At 42.3% G+C, this 10756-nt stretch overlaps 3 protein-coding genes across 3 annotated transcripts in view; 1 reads left to right on the top strand and 2 right to left on the bottom strand.

Annotated features, from left to right (window-relative positions):
- LOC112218942 (calcium/calmodulin-dependent protein kinase type 1) overlaps positions 1–811 on the bottom strand; it is a 63828-nt gene extending 63017 nt beyond the window's left edge. Inside the window, exon 1 of the mRNA XM_024380193.2 lies at positions 685–811. The gene's annotated coding sequence lies outside the window, so the exon portion shown is untranslated. The remainder of the gene's footprint in view (positions 1–684) is intronic.
- A 1372-nt stretch (positions 812–2183) lies between these two features.
- On the top strand, positions 2184–8379 carry LOC112218912 (serine/threonine-protein kinase Nek4). Its single transcript, XM_024380155.2, is given in 17 exon segments — positions 2184–2523; positions 2853–3119; positions 3284–3481; positions 3617–3724; positions 3812–3966; positions 4101–4239; positions 4406–4762; positions 4765–5061; positions 5177–5224; positions 5351–5491; positions 5588–5755; positions 5946–6015; positions 6416–6534; positions 6630–6721; positions 6854–7062; positions 7453–7586; positions 7671–8379. Coding segments are annotated over 17 exon segments (2688 nt in total). The 5' UTR covers positions 2184–2436; the 3' UTR covers positions 7770–8379.
- Position 8380: 1 nt separating this feature from the next.
- On the bottom strand, positions 8381–10756 carry LOC112218931 (signal peptidase complex subunit 1). The gene is made up of 4 exons (XM_024380178.2): positions 10611–10756; positions 10068–10127; positions 9892–9978; positions 8381–8609 (listed from the first exon to the last, which is right to left on the bottom strand). The coding sequence occupies exons 1-4, from the start codon at positions 10722–10724 to the stop codon at positions 8484–8486; spliced, it is 387 nt and encodes a 128-aa protein (XP_024235946.1). The 5' UTR covers positions 10725–10756; the 3' UTR covers positions 8381–8483.

Below are 10756 nucleotides of genomic sequence, written 5' to 3' on the forward strand. Positions count from 1 at the left end.
TGTGTGTGCGTGTGTGCGTGTATGTGCATGTATGTGTGTGAATATCATTGACCATTGACTCTAAAAACAATATGAACACAAATTTGAGAGAGAGAGAGAGGGGGGAATGCAAAATACCTCAAGCATTCCAGATCAGTAAGGCACTAAACACGTATGTACAAAAAGTACAATAAGTATAACACACTCTCAAATGTGAATAATAACTTTGATGGGAAAATAAACACTGCTTTCAGTTTATCTTTGTTCTATTGGTTTGCACACACTCCATCAGTCCCTCTGATATCCACTGAGAAATACACAGAGTGCCATAAACAAATATGCCCTTCAGTATCTGGCATTATTAATATTAATGTAATACATTAGCATGCATATTATGAATGAACATTCCATATGACGGGGCTCTGTCCGTCTTTCCGGCAGAGTCATAACCTGGTTTCATTCTGTGATGTCAACCAGCTCCGTTAAACTATTACTTTCCATACATTATTAATTTCAACTTTTAAGAAACTATATTTATAAACTTAATAAACTACTTAGGCTAACGTTTAACATTTCAAACAGACCAGAAATGTCAACTATTCTCACGTTTAGGGCATGTTTCCATATAGCGAATACATCTCGATTATGTCAATAATTTTCCTTTTGTCCAGACAATGTTACAATCAACATGACAGAGACTCATACCTGTAAATTGCACGATCTCAAAGGTCGATTCTTTCTTCACTGCTTCTCCAAATTAGACTCACGGCGTTCGCCGAAAAACTGGATTCAACACCCCCCATCAGCACTCTCCTGACGTCAGGCAAAGAGCGGAGGGAGTGGCCAACACACAAGGGGCCGAACATTCTTGTTAATCAACCAATCAATAACTTGTTTGTGGCACACAGGTAAGCAAGCTGCTTCATAATTGGTTTATTTTATTTGCTTGGCATTCCGTCATGAACGGTCCAAGGACACATCTTTACTTTCGCCAATCATTTTTTTGTTATTATGTTAATTTAAATAGAATGGTGAACGTAGCAATCAAAAAGGCTATCTGGACTTGTAAATTGTCCCAGATGATTAGATAAATCGTTAGGCTATAGATAGACAGGCTATATAAAGCCTACTAAAGACATCCAACAAATCCAACAAATTAATATTTCATTAGATGGGACATGTGTTACAATGATGACATGTCGTAGAAGTAGGCTACATCCATTCCCACTGGAATTGTATTCAATATGCCTATCTGTATTGTCGCCATAGGCTATACACAATGTCAGGGTGAGAAGAATAGACAACATAAGTTATCAATGACTAAAGCAAGATGAAAATCTAACAAACTGCACCACCAACTTTGTTAGAATCAACTGCCCTCTAGTGGATGATATGATAGTGGCGTTACCTCATAGATGACTCATTATTTTCCATCCATCTCAAATAGAAATCCCCATTCATTCATGAGAGTTTATGCATGACATTATAGGGACTCAATATAGGCTATTGAATACACGTTGGGGGCATGACTATAAACAATACTATTTGTAATTAAGCATTTTCTGAATATCGATGCAATTGCAATAGAAATCAGTGTTGTGTGAAAGGCAGACAGCATTGAGATATAAAAGAATGTGTGAAAGGTAGATGCACACAAAAAAACGTTGTGCAATATTCGGGGAACCTTTCCATAAAACAACTGCCACCACATTTTCGACCCTAGTCGTATATGGGATTTTAACTAAACTATAACTAAACCAACTAAACCAAGATAGACCGCAGCCTGTCATTTCCAATGGGAACAGAAAAGTCATAGTGGGCAGAACAAGTGGCCCGTTCTAGCATATATCTGCATATTTCCGTTAGGGGACGCCTACTCTGTGATATGCGCATGTGCAAAACCTTTTTCGACTTTGCACTCCTTCTAAACAACACGATTTGTAAAAACGTTGGTAAAGGCAAAAGTCTACAAAACGTAGTCCACTCGGTTCATAACATAGTCTAGTTTTGGGAGTAGAAAAGTGTATTGAGATCAAATGTTTCATCGATGAGAAAATTTGCAGAATGTAGGCCAAAATCCATCTCGTTCCATCTTCTCCCACTACCCGCCAGTGGGCTTCCTCTCACTACCATATTTGGTAGTGAATGGAAACACCAAACGGATGCTTCATATTTATACATCCAGTGAAATATCTGTATAATTGTTCTATCTGTGGTACACCCGTCAAACAAACGTCGACGTTGATGTACCAGTTGCCTAGTGACGAAAAAGCTACTGATGATTTCCTGTTTTGAAAATCGTCCTGTTGGTACATTAGCCTTCGCTAAGTAAGTTAGATATCTGGATTTATTATGTCCAGAAAATGGGAGATATTCGCAGGTTTTCTTCAATTAAGTAGTTAGATTATACTCTTTGAATTCGGGGTAATATTTACAAAGATTGGACGATTTGAAGTCATGAATAATTACATGTTTATCAGAGTTGTTGGAAAGGGGAGTTATGGAGAGGTGAATCTGGTGAAACACAAAACAGACCGTAAACAGGTAATACAACAATCCACTTCAAAACAGGTTTTCAATAATGTTATAATAGCTCTGTTTGGTCGACTCTGATACATTTCTTCCCTTTCGTGAATCAAGTTAGCAAGTAGCTAGCTAAGCTAACCAACCAACTTTGATAGTGCCAATACCAAGGGATCTACAAATAATGTTTACCATTTAGAAATAAATAACTGCGGCATTTGTGGTGAACATTCTGTCCAGACGCATTTGTGACAAAACTGTCTAGACAGAATGTTCGCCACTAATGCATCTAGCCAGAATGTTCGCAGAGTGCAGCACGTGTCGAACCCGTTTCTTCTATTTTTTTTTAGTATGTCATAAAGAAGTTGAACTTGACCACGTCCTCGAAACGTGAGCGGCGAGCCGCGGAACAGGAGGCTCAGCTTCTCTCGCGACTACGACACCCAAACATCGTGACTTATAGGGAGTCGTGGGAAGGAGAAGACTGCCAACTCTACATCGCCATGGGCTTCTGCGAGGGAGGCGACCTCTACCATAGACTCAAGCAACAGAAGGGGGAACTCCTACCTGAAAGGCAGGTGGTGGAGTGGTTCGTCCAGATAGCTATGGCCCTCCAGGTACATTAAAGTGCATTTAATCAAATCATAGCTGAGATATTATATACAGATCGATTGATATGCTGCAACATCTGCTCTGCCCCCAGCCATTACCTTTGGCAGAGGCTGAGGCTTACTTACAGGAGAGTTACAGTGACAACACCATGTTCTCTGTTGAATTGTAGTATCTACATGAGGAGCATATCTTGCACCGGGACCTAAAGACCCAGAATATCTTCCTCACCAAGACTAACATCATTAAAGTAGGAGACCTTGGCATCGCCCGGGTTCTGGAGAATCAGAACGACATGGCCAGCACTCTAATAGGAACACCGTACTACATGAGCCCGGAGCTGTTTTCCAACAAACCCTACAACCACAAGGTACTGTGTGTATACAGTAGATCCATGCATGAGATCATCACTGTTGAAGCCCCAGTTATGTTGAGCCAGAAGGAATCTGAGGAGGTAGATGCTGTTGTGTGCACTAGGCTAACTCAACCCTCCTTTTATTCCCAGTCTGACGTGTGGGCGCTGGGCTGCTGTGTGTACGAGATGTCCACCCTGAAACATGCCTTCAATGCCAAGGACATGAACTCACTCGTTTACCGCATTGTAGAGGGAAAGGTCAGTCCCTTACATCTTGCCCAAATTATTAGTCATGATGACAGATTATTTGTCTGCTACTAGATTAATTGATCTATGTCTTTCCAGCTGCCTCAGATGCCGAGTAAGTATGACCCTCAGCTGGGCGCTCTGATAAAGAGCATGCTGTGTAAGAGACCAGAGGACAGACCTGATGTCAAACTCATCCTACGTCAGCCCTACATCAAACGACAAATCGCCATGTTTTTAGAGGCCACCAAAGAGTAGGTGGCATCATCTGTTGTAATACCTGGCTAGTACTCTCTCTCTCGTCTATGTATGTTGAACCAAGAGTTAGTAAATTAAGTGTGATGGATTGATCTTATCTTGGATGCCTTGTTTGTTTGATTCACTCCAGGAAAACTGCCAAGTCCAGAAAGAAAGCGGTTGGTGGCAGTCGCAGACCCAATAGTGCAGCATCTGTGGTTTCGTCTCAGCCATGGCCTGAGCGCCCCCCCCAATGTCCCCAGCCAGACCCAAACACCAGAGGGAAAAGGGTGAGTTAACAGCTAACAGAACAGCACTAAAATACAGTGGATAACATCTATATTTTTTTTATAGAGAGCGGCCATGAAGTAAAAACGATGCTCATCAAGTCCCACGAGTGTCTTGATTTTTTTAATTGCGGTGTGTTTGTTCTGTTTTTTTTGTTATAATTCATAGAAGGAAGAGATCAACACACAGGAGCACAAAGGACGCAATGGAATCACACAGGACACCCCACCCCAGACACATCTAACAACCAAATCCCCTACACAAGACATTCTCAACACCACTGGTGTGTCTTTGGCAACCATCAGTAAAATTGACATTGATCTCCAGACACAGGAAGAGACAAACACCCAGAGAGGGGATCCTCCCCAGACCGTGTCCAACGCCAGGGCAGATAATGACACTCTTTGTCAGAGCTCTGTGGAGGAGCAGATGGGAGGGAATCCGGACCCCCCTCCCTGCCTCATCCGCGCAGGCTGCTATCAAGTGTCAGTACCAGGGAAGGGGAGAGCAAGACCACCAATGGACCTGTAATGCAGGGCGCCCCAAAGACCAGAGACCGAGTCAGAACCTCTGTAGAGAAAACTGTGAACACGGACGATAAAGATGACACAATGGAGCTACTCAAGGATGTGGTCATTGAGAGCCCAGCTACTGGACATAGTATATGTCTGGGTGTTTCTACCAGTTTGTCTGAGTTAAGGTCTGCAGGACAACTCAAAGTGGAATCCACTGGACAAATGTTTGAAGTAAATATAGAGAACAAGGATGACACCAGGAATCTTCTCAAGGAGGTTCCTGCACACAAACATACTGCCGTTGTCAAAGTAAGTGCCTGGCTTTGTGGATGCGGAATGATACTATCATGTGCTGCATGCAGTGCACATACGGCATAAATTTGGTGAATGAGAGTAAGCCTCTGTGTTATTGTCTTTTTTAAAGGAGAGCTTGGTATCCACAGAAAAGCTCTTAGAGCCCCTTCCTCCTGTGGTAAGAACATGATTTTACCTGTGTTTGATCATGCATAGTCTACTCTACCAGACTCCAGACATTATTGAGATATCACAATATTTTAGAGGTCATTGACACTGGTTTATGTTTTATTGGTGTATGTAGGCACCCTGTCATTTGGAGCCCCTCCCCCCAGTCCCGGAGCAGGACACGCCCCCTCTGTGTACCCCCTCCTCCTCTGAACCCTCTGTCTCCTGCCAACGTAGACAAAGAGACAGGGGGCGGATACAGAGTGATCAGGACAAGGTGAGGACAGTGTCAGGACATTTTTATCATGGCTTTGGGCTATCAAACTGTACTTTATAACAAAAAGCTCCACATCCCTTGCTTGTTCTTCTACAGTGGAATAAAGTAGCAGCTCCTAGACCTCTACCGCCTCCTCCTATTAATGCACTGGTAGTGGAGGTGAAGAAGAGAAGCAGGACAAACACAGATAAGAAGAGGGCCACCACAACAACTTCCGTCACAACCATTAGCTCCTCCAAGGACGGCAACACTCCACTGCCACAGGTGGGCGAAATCGATTTAACAATTAACAAGGTAGATTTGTGTTACTGCACACAAAAAAACTGTCTTGAGGTCTGGCATGTATATTGTAAAGAAGTGTGTTGTGTTGGTCCCACTCACAAGTGCCCCTAATACTATGTATTTACACAGTAGTTACATAGGCAGGTAACATTAATAACATCTCTACTGCTAGCAGGAGCGTCCTCTGACTGCCAGGGAGAGGAGAAGACTGAGGCAGTCCCAGCAGAACCCCAGCCAACCAAGTAAATAATAATAATTAGGGGGCACTTATATAGTCCTGTTTCACTGTATGTACAAGTGTGAATTATTATTTATTTATTTTGCACATCCTACTCCCCTGAGACACCCTCAGAGTGTGGTCACAGCCAGGGGATCAGCCATTATTGATATCAATCCTTGAGCAATTAGGGTTAATTGCCTTGCTCAAGGGCAGAACGACATATTTGTACCTTGTCGGCTCGGGGTTTGAATCCAGCAACCTTCCATTTACTGGCCTAATGCTCCTAACCGCCAGGCTACTCCTCCAACCTCTGTTGTCAATTTTTCATATGACCATGGGACCAGAAGGGATTAGCAAGGGACATTTTGTCTAGTAGTAGCTCTGCTTACTATTGCTAACTGTAGTATTCTTCTTTCCCACAGTTGTCAATGCAGAAAGAAGGGCGTCTTATGATGTTGCCTCTTTACATAATAAGCAGCCAGAGTCCCAGAACTCCACTGTCACTCGCTCTGTTTCTGAAATGGGAAAGGAAACCAACCAGGTAAATATAGGTTCATCTCCATTGTCTTACTGTTTCAGTAAGCTACAAGTTCAAAATATGGCTTCAGTCTATAACAGTGGTGTGTGTTCCTGTAGCAGGACAGGTTTTTGGGGCGCCCATCAGACGAAGACGAATGCAGCTCCTCCACCAGCTCAACAGATCACTCCGAGGGGGACTGCAAAGAGGGGTAAAAGCAATTTGTGGCTCTTTGGGAGCAGTGCCACACCACACCCATAGAAGCACATTACCCCCTTTGTGTTGCTGGTAATGTTCACATTTAAATCTGACACATTGTTATTTTCTTCTTTTTACATTGCAGAAAGAGTGAATCCAGTGATATGCAGGACCTGGTTCAGATGATGACCCAGACATTGCGAATGGATGGCAGAGATACTGTTAGTGAGCTGGATGGTGTTAGATCTACTCCACTAGCTGAGTTTAAGCTGAACAGGAAGTATAGGGACACCCTGATGCTGCATGGGAAAGCTAGAGAGGAGCAGGAGTTCCACTTCAGTGAATTATCCACCGGTAAGTCTCAGCCAAAACAGTCTCTCTGAGCTTCCCTAGCATAGGGTTGCCCAAACTCAGTCCTGCGGCCTCCTTGGATGCACATTTTGGTTTTGCCCTAGCACTACACAGCTAATTCAAATAGTCAAAGCTTGATGATGAGTTGGTTATTGAAATCAGCTGTGTAGTGCTTTTGGAGAAAAAAGTACACCCAGGGGGAGGCCCAGGACCGAGTTTGGGAAACTCTGCCCTAGTAGACTCTATCTGGTGTCTACATACTTGCATGTTTCAATACAAAATTGCTGTCGACATGATCTGGCTTATCAGTGAGAAATCTATTTATTTCTTATGGAGGAATAAATGGTTTTCTGTGAAACTTATGTTTCTTGTATTCAACCCACCTCTTACAAGGCACCACATCTGGACCGGCAAAGATCCGCAGAGCCATTGAGCACCTGAAAACAGATGTGGTGAAGGGACTTGGCGTGAAGCTGTTGGACAGAGTCCTGGACATAATGGAGGACGATGATGAGGACAAACGAGAGGTTAGGATTGAAAATGGCATCCATGATAGTCCTTTTTAGCCAGGCATGGTTGTAATTTGTTTTCTTTTCTTTCTTCGCACACAGCTGTGTCTTCGGAAGCACATGGGAGATGACAAGTACCAGTCATATGCTTTGATGGTGCGGCAGCTAAAATTCTTTGAAGACGTTTCTTTCAAGGGTTAGGATCAGCTAATGAAAAATGTATTTACACACAAGCAATGTAATACTTTTTGTATAGACAATCATATCTCCATTTCTATGTACATGTAGACTATTTTTATACCTCACTTTAAAAGCAAATTTAGAAAATACATGGCATCCATGGTAGTCCTTTTTAACTGGACATGGTTGTAATGTTTTCTTTCTTCGCACACAGCTGTGTCTTCTAATTTTCCATACAGGTTACAATATGCAATTAATTTGAGTCCTCTGTTACTGTGTCCACCTGTCAGATAGGTAGATTATTGTAGCAAAATACTAATAAAATGAGTTAATATTTAGAATGCAAACTAGTGAAACGAGATGTACCTATAAATGCTACATAGGAAATCCTTAATTTGCTGATTGTATAATATAAGTTGCAGGATGTAGAAGTAGTGTAGATATTTCCAACCCCTCTGACTTTGTGAAAATTGTTTGTTTTGATTTATCCACATGATTAAACAGTTGGGACAACATCACATCAACATGTGTGAAATCGACAAAGTAGCCACAGTAGCAGAAATTAGTTTGACATGAGACATTCCACCACTGATTGAACAGTCACTGTTAATAAAGGCTTCCTTTAAACTTCCTTCCCTTGGTCCTTCAAACAAGTATTTATTGTACAGACAAACAATGATGGTTGCTTTCAGTTACAAAACGTGTCTTGGGCAAACTGGTACAAACATTCATGAGCTACTTGTGCTTCTTCTTCTTCAGATTCTCCTGAGGCTTTTGCTGGGTTTCTCCCGTAGTCTCTGGTAGGGCTGGCTGCCAGGAGAGGGGGTTCTGTCTGTACATGGGCCAGGGGGGCAGGGTCAGCTGAGACAGAAGGTGGTGGTGAGGGAGAGATTGTGAGATATTTTTATTTATTTTATTTTTATTTCACCTTTATTTAACCAGGTAGGCAAGTTGAGAACAAGTTCTCATTTACAATTGCGACCTGGCCAAGATAAAGAAAAGCAGTTTGACACATACAACAACAGAGTTACACATGGAGTAAAACAAACAGTCAATAATACAGTAGACAAATAAGTCTATATACAATGTGAGCAAATGGGGTGAGATAAGGGAGGTAAAGGCAAAAAAAAAGGCCATGGGGGCGAGGTAAATACAATATAGCACGTAAAACACTGGAATGGTAGATTTGCAGTGGAAGAATGTGCAAAGTAAATCAAAATTAATGGGGTGCAAAGGAGCTAAATAAATACAGTATGGGAAGAGGTAGTTGTTTGGGCTAAATTATAGATGGGCTATGTACAGGTGCAGTAATCTGTGAGCTGCTCTGACAGCTGGTGCTTAAAGCTAGTGAGAGAGATAAGTGTTTCCAGTTTCAGAGATTTTTGTAGTTAGTTCCAGTCATTGGCAGCAGAGAACTGGAAGGAGAGGCGGCCAAATGAGGAATTGGCTTTGGGGGTGACTAGAAAGATATACCTGCTGGAGCGCGTGCTACAGGTGGGTGCTGCTATGGTGACCAGCGAGCTGAGATACAGGGGGACTTTACCTAGCAGGGTCTTGTAGATGACCTGGAGCCAGTGGGTTTGGCGACGAGTATGAAGCGAGGGCCAGCAAACAAGAGCGTACAGGTCGCAGTGGTAGGTAGTGTTTGGGGCTTTGGTGACGGATGGCACTGTGATAGACTGCATCCAATTTATTGAGTAGGGTATTGGAGGCTATTTTGTACATTACATCGCCGTAGTCGAGGATCGCTAGGATGGTCAGTTTAACGAGGGTATGTTTGGCAGCATGAGTGAAGGATGCTTTGTTGCGAAATAGGAAGCCAATTCTAGATTTAACTTTGGATTGGAGATGTTTGATGCGAGTCTGGAAGGAGAGTTTACAGTCTAACCAGACACCTAGGTATTTGTAGTTGTCCACATATATTCCAAGTCAGAACCATCCAGAGTAGTGATGCTGGACAGGTGGGCAGGTGCAGGCAGCGATGTAAATCAGAAGAGTTAGTTTGGGTCCCGTAAAAACAGATTGGAGTCAACGTGGGTCTGTGGGTGCACTATTTGCACAAGTGCAACATTATTTTCTGCTTGGCACAACTGAAAACATTTCAAATAAACATACAGAGAGGATGGAATGAAACTTAACTCACCAAACAAGACACAGCGAAACCTCCTAACACTATGTATACAGTCCACCCAAACTGTTCAATGATGAGGCCGTAAACAAATCCAATCACCTGGAGGGTAAATACAAGGGGTTAGCCTAGTGTAAAAACAACACATATGAAAAGTCCATTTTATTAGGTATGTTTGACAGGCCACTCACCGCTGAGACAAGTATGATTCCTTGGAAGATCTGCTCCGCCAGTTTCTGTCCTTTATAATCCTATAACATCACAAGTTTTATTTTTGAGGAAGGACTGGTAGATGGTTGATCACAACTGGAAAACTAATATCTGACGTGTCAATAATCAAAACAAATCAGGAAGGTTCATCCGAAGTGGTGACTTAAAGAGGGTTGTGAATATTATATCTAAGCTTTGTTATTGAGGATGCATTTCTACATTTGGTTACGACAGGTTCATAGACGTGCTATAATGGGCATCTAGCTGGCTAGCATCCAAACAATAAATATGAAATGGATTTATGGTTGTGATGAAGAGCTACCTAATTATCATAACGTTAGTCTTAACCATGTTCAATATGATTACTGAATCGGTCTAACTTGTGTAGCTCGCTAGCTAGTTGCCAATTACCACTTGCCACATTACCACTACGTTACCTTGATATTTGTAGCAGCAGGCTAACGTTTTTAAATTGGTAGCTATTTGTAACAGTCGGCGAGTTCACAAATAATTCAAACTCTTACCATGTGTGTTGGAATGGAGTTGAATATTGACAACATCTTGCTATGTTGGATAATCAGATGAAAGAAGAAAAAGTATTCAATTTGCCTGGTTAGACTTCCGGTTTCAAAAAGCATACGTAGTATTTCGAAGGACCCCAGACTGTTGA

Source organism: Oncorhynchus tshawytscha, linkage group LG02 (assembly GCF_018296145.1).
Source record: "Oncorhynchus tshawytscha isolate Ot180627B linkage group LG02, Otsh_v2.0, whole genome shotgun sequence".
Lineage (NCBI taxonomy): Eukaryota > Metazoa > Chordata > Actinopteri > Salmoniformes > Salmonidae > Oncorhynchus > Oncorhynchus tshawytscha.

What these genes read in the sequence shown, in the direction of transcription:
- LOC112218931 (XM_024380178.2), bottom strand. Translation starts at nt 10,724, where the DNA reads ATGCTTTTTGAAACCGGAAGTCTAACCAGGCAAATTGAATACTTTTTC. An exon ending in GAATCATACTTGTCTCAGCG is followed by an intron (nt 9,979 to 10,067) that starts GTGAGTGGCCTG and finishes TTTACCCTCCAG; the next exon opens with GTGATTGGATTTGTTTACGG. An exon ending in GTTTCGCTGTGTCTTGTTTG is followed by an intron (nt 8,610 to 9,891) that starts GTGAGTTAAGTT and finishes CTTCTGTCTCAG; the next exon opens with CTGACCCTGCCCCCCTGGCC.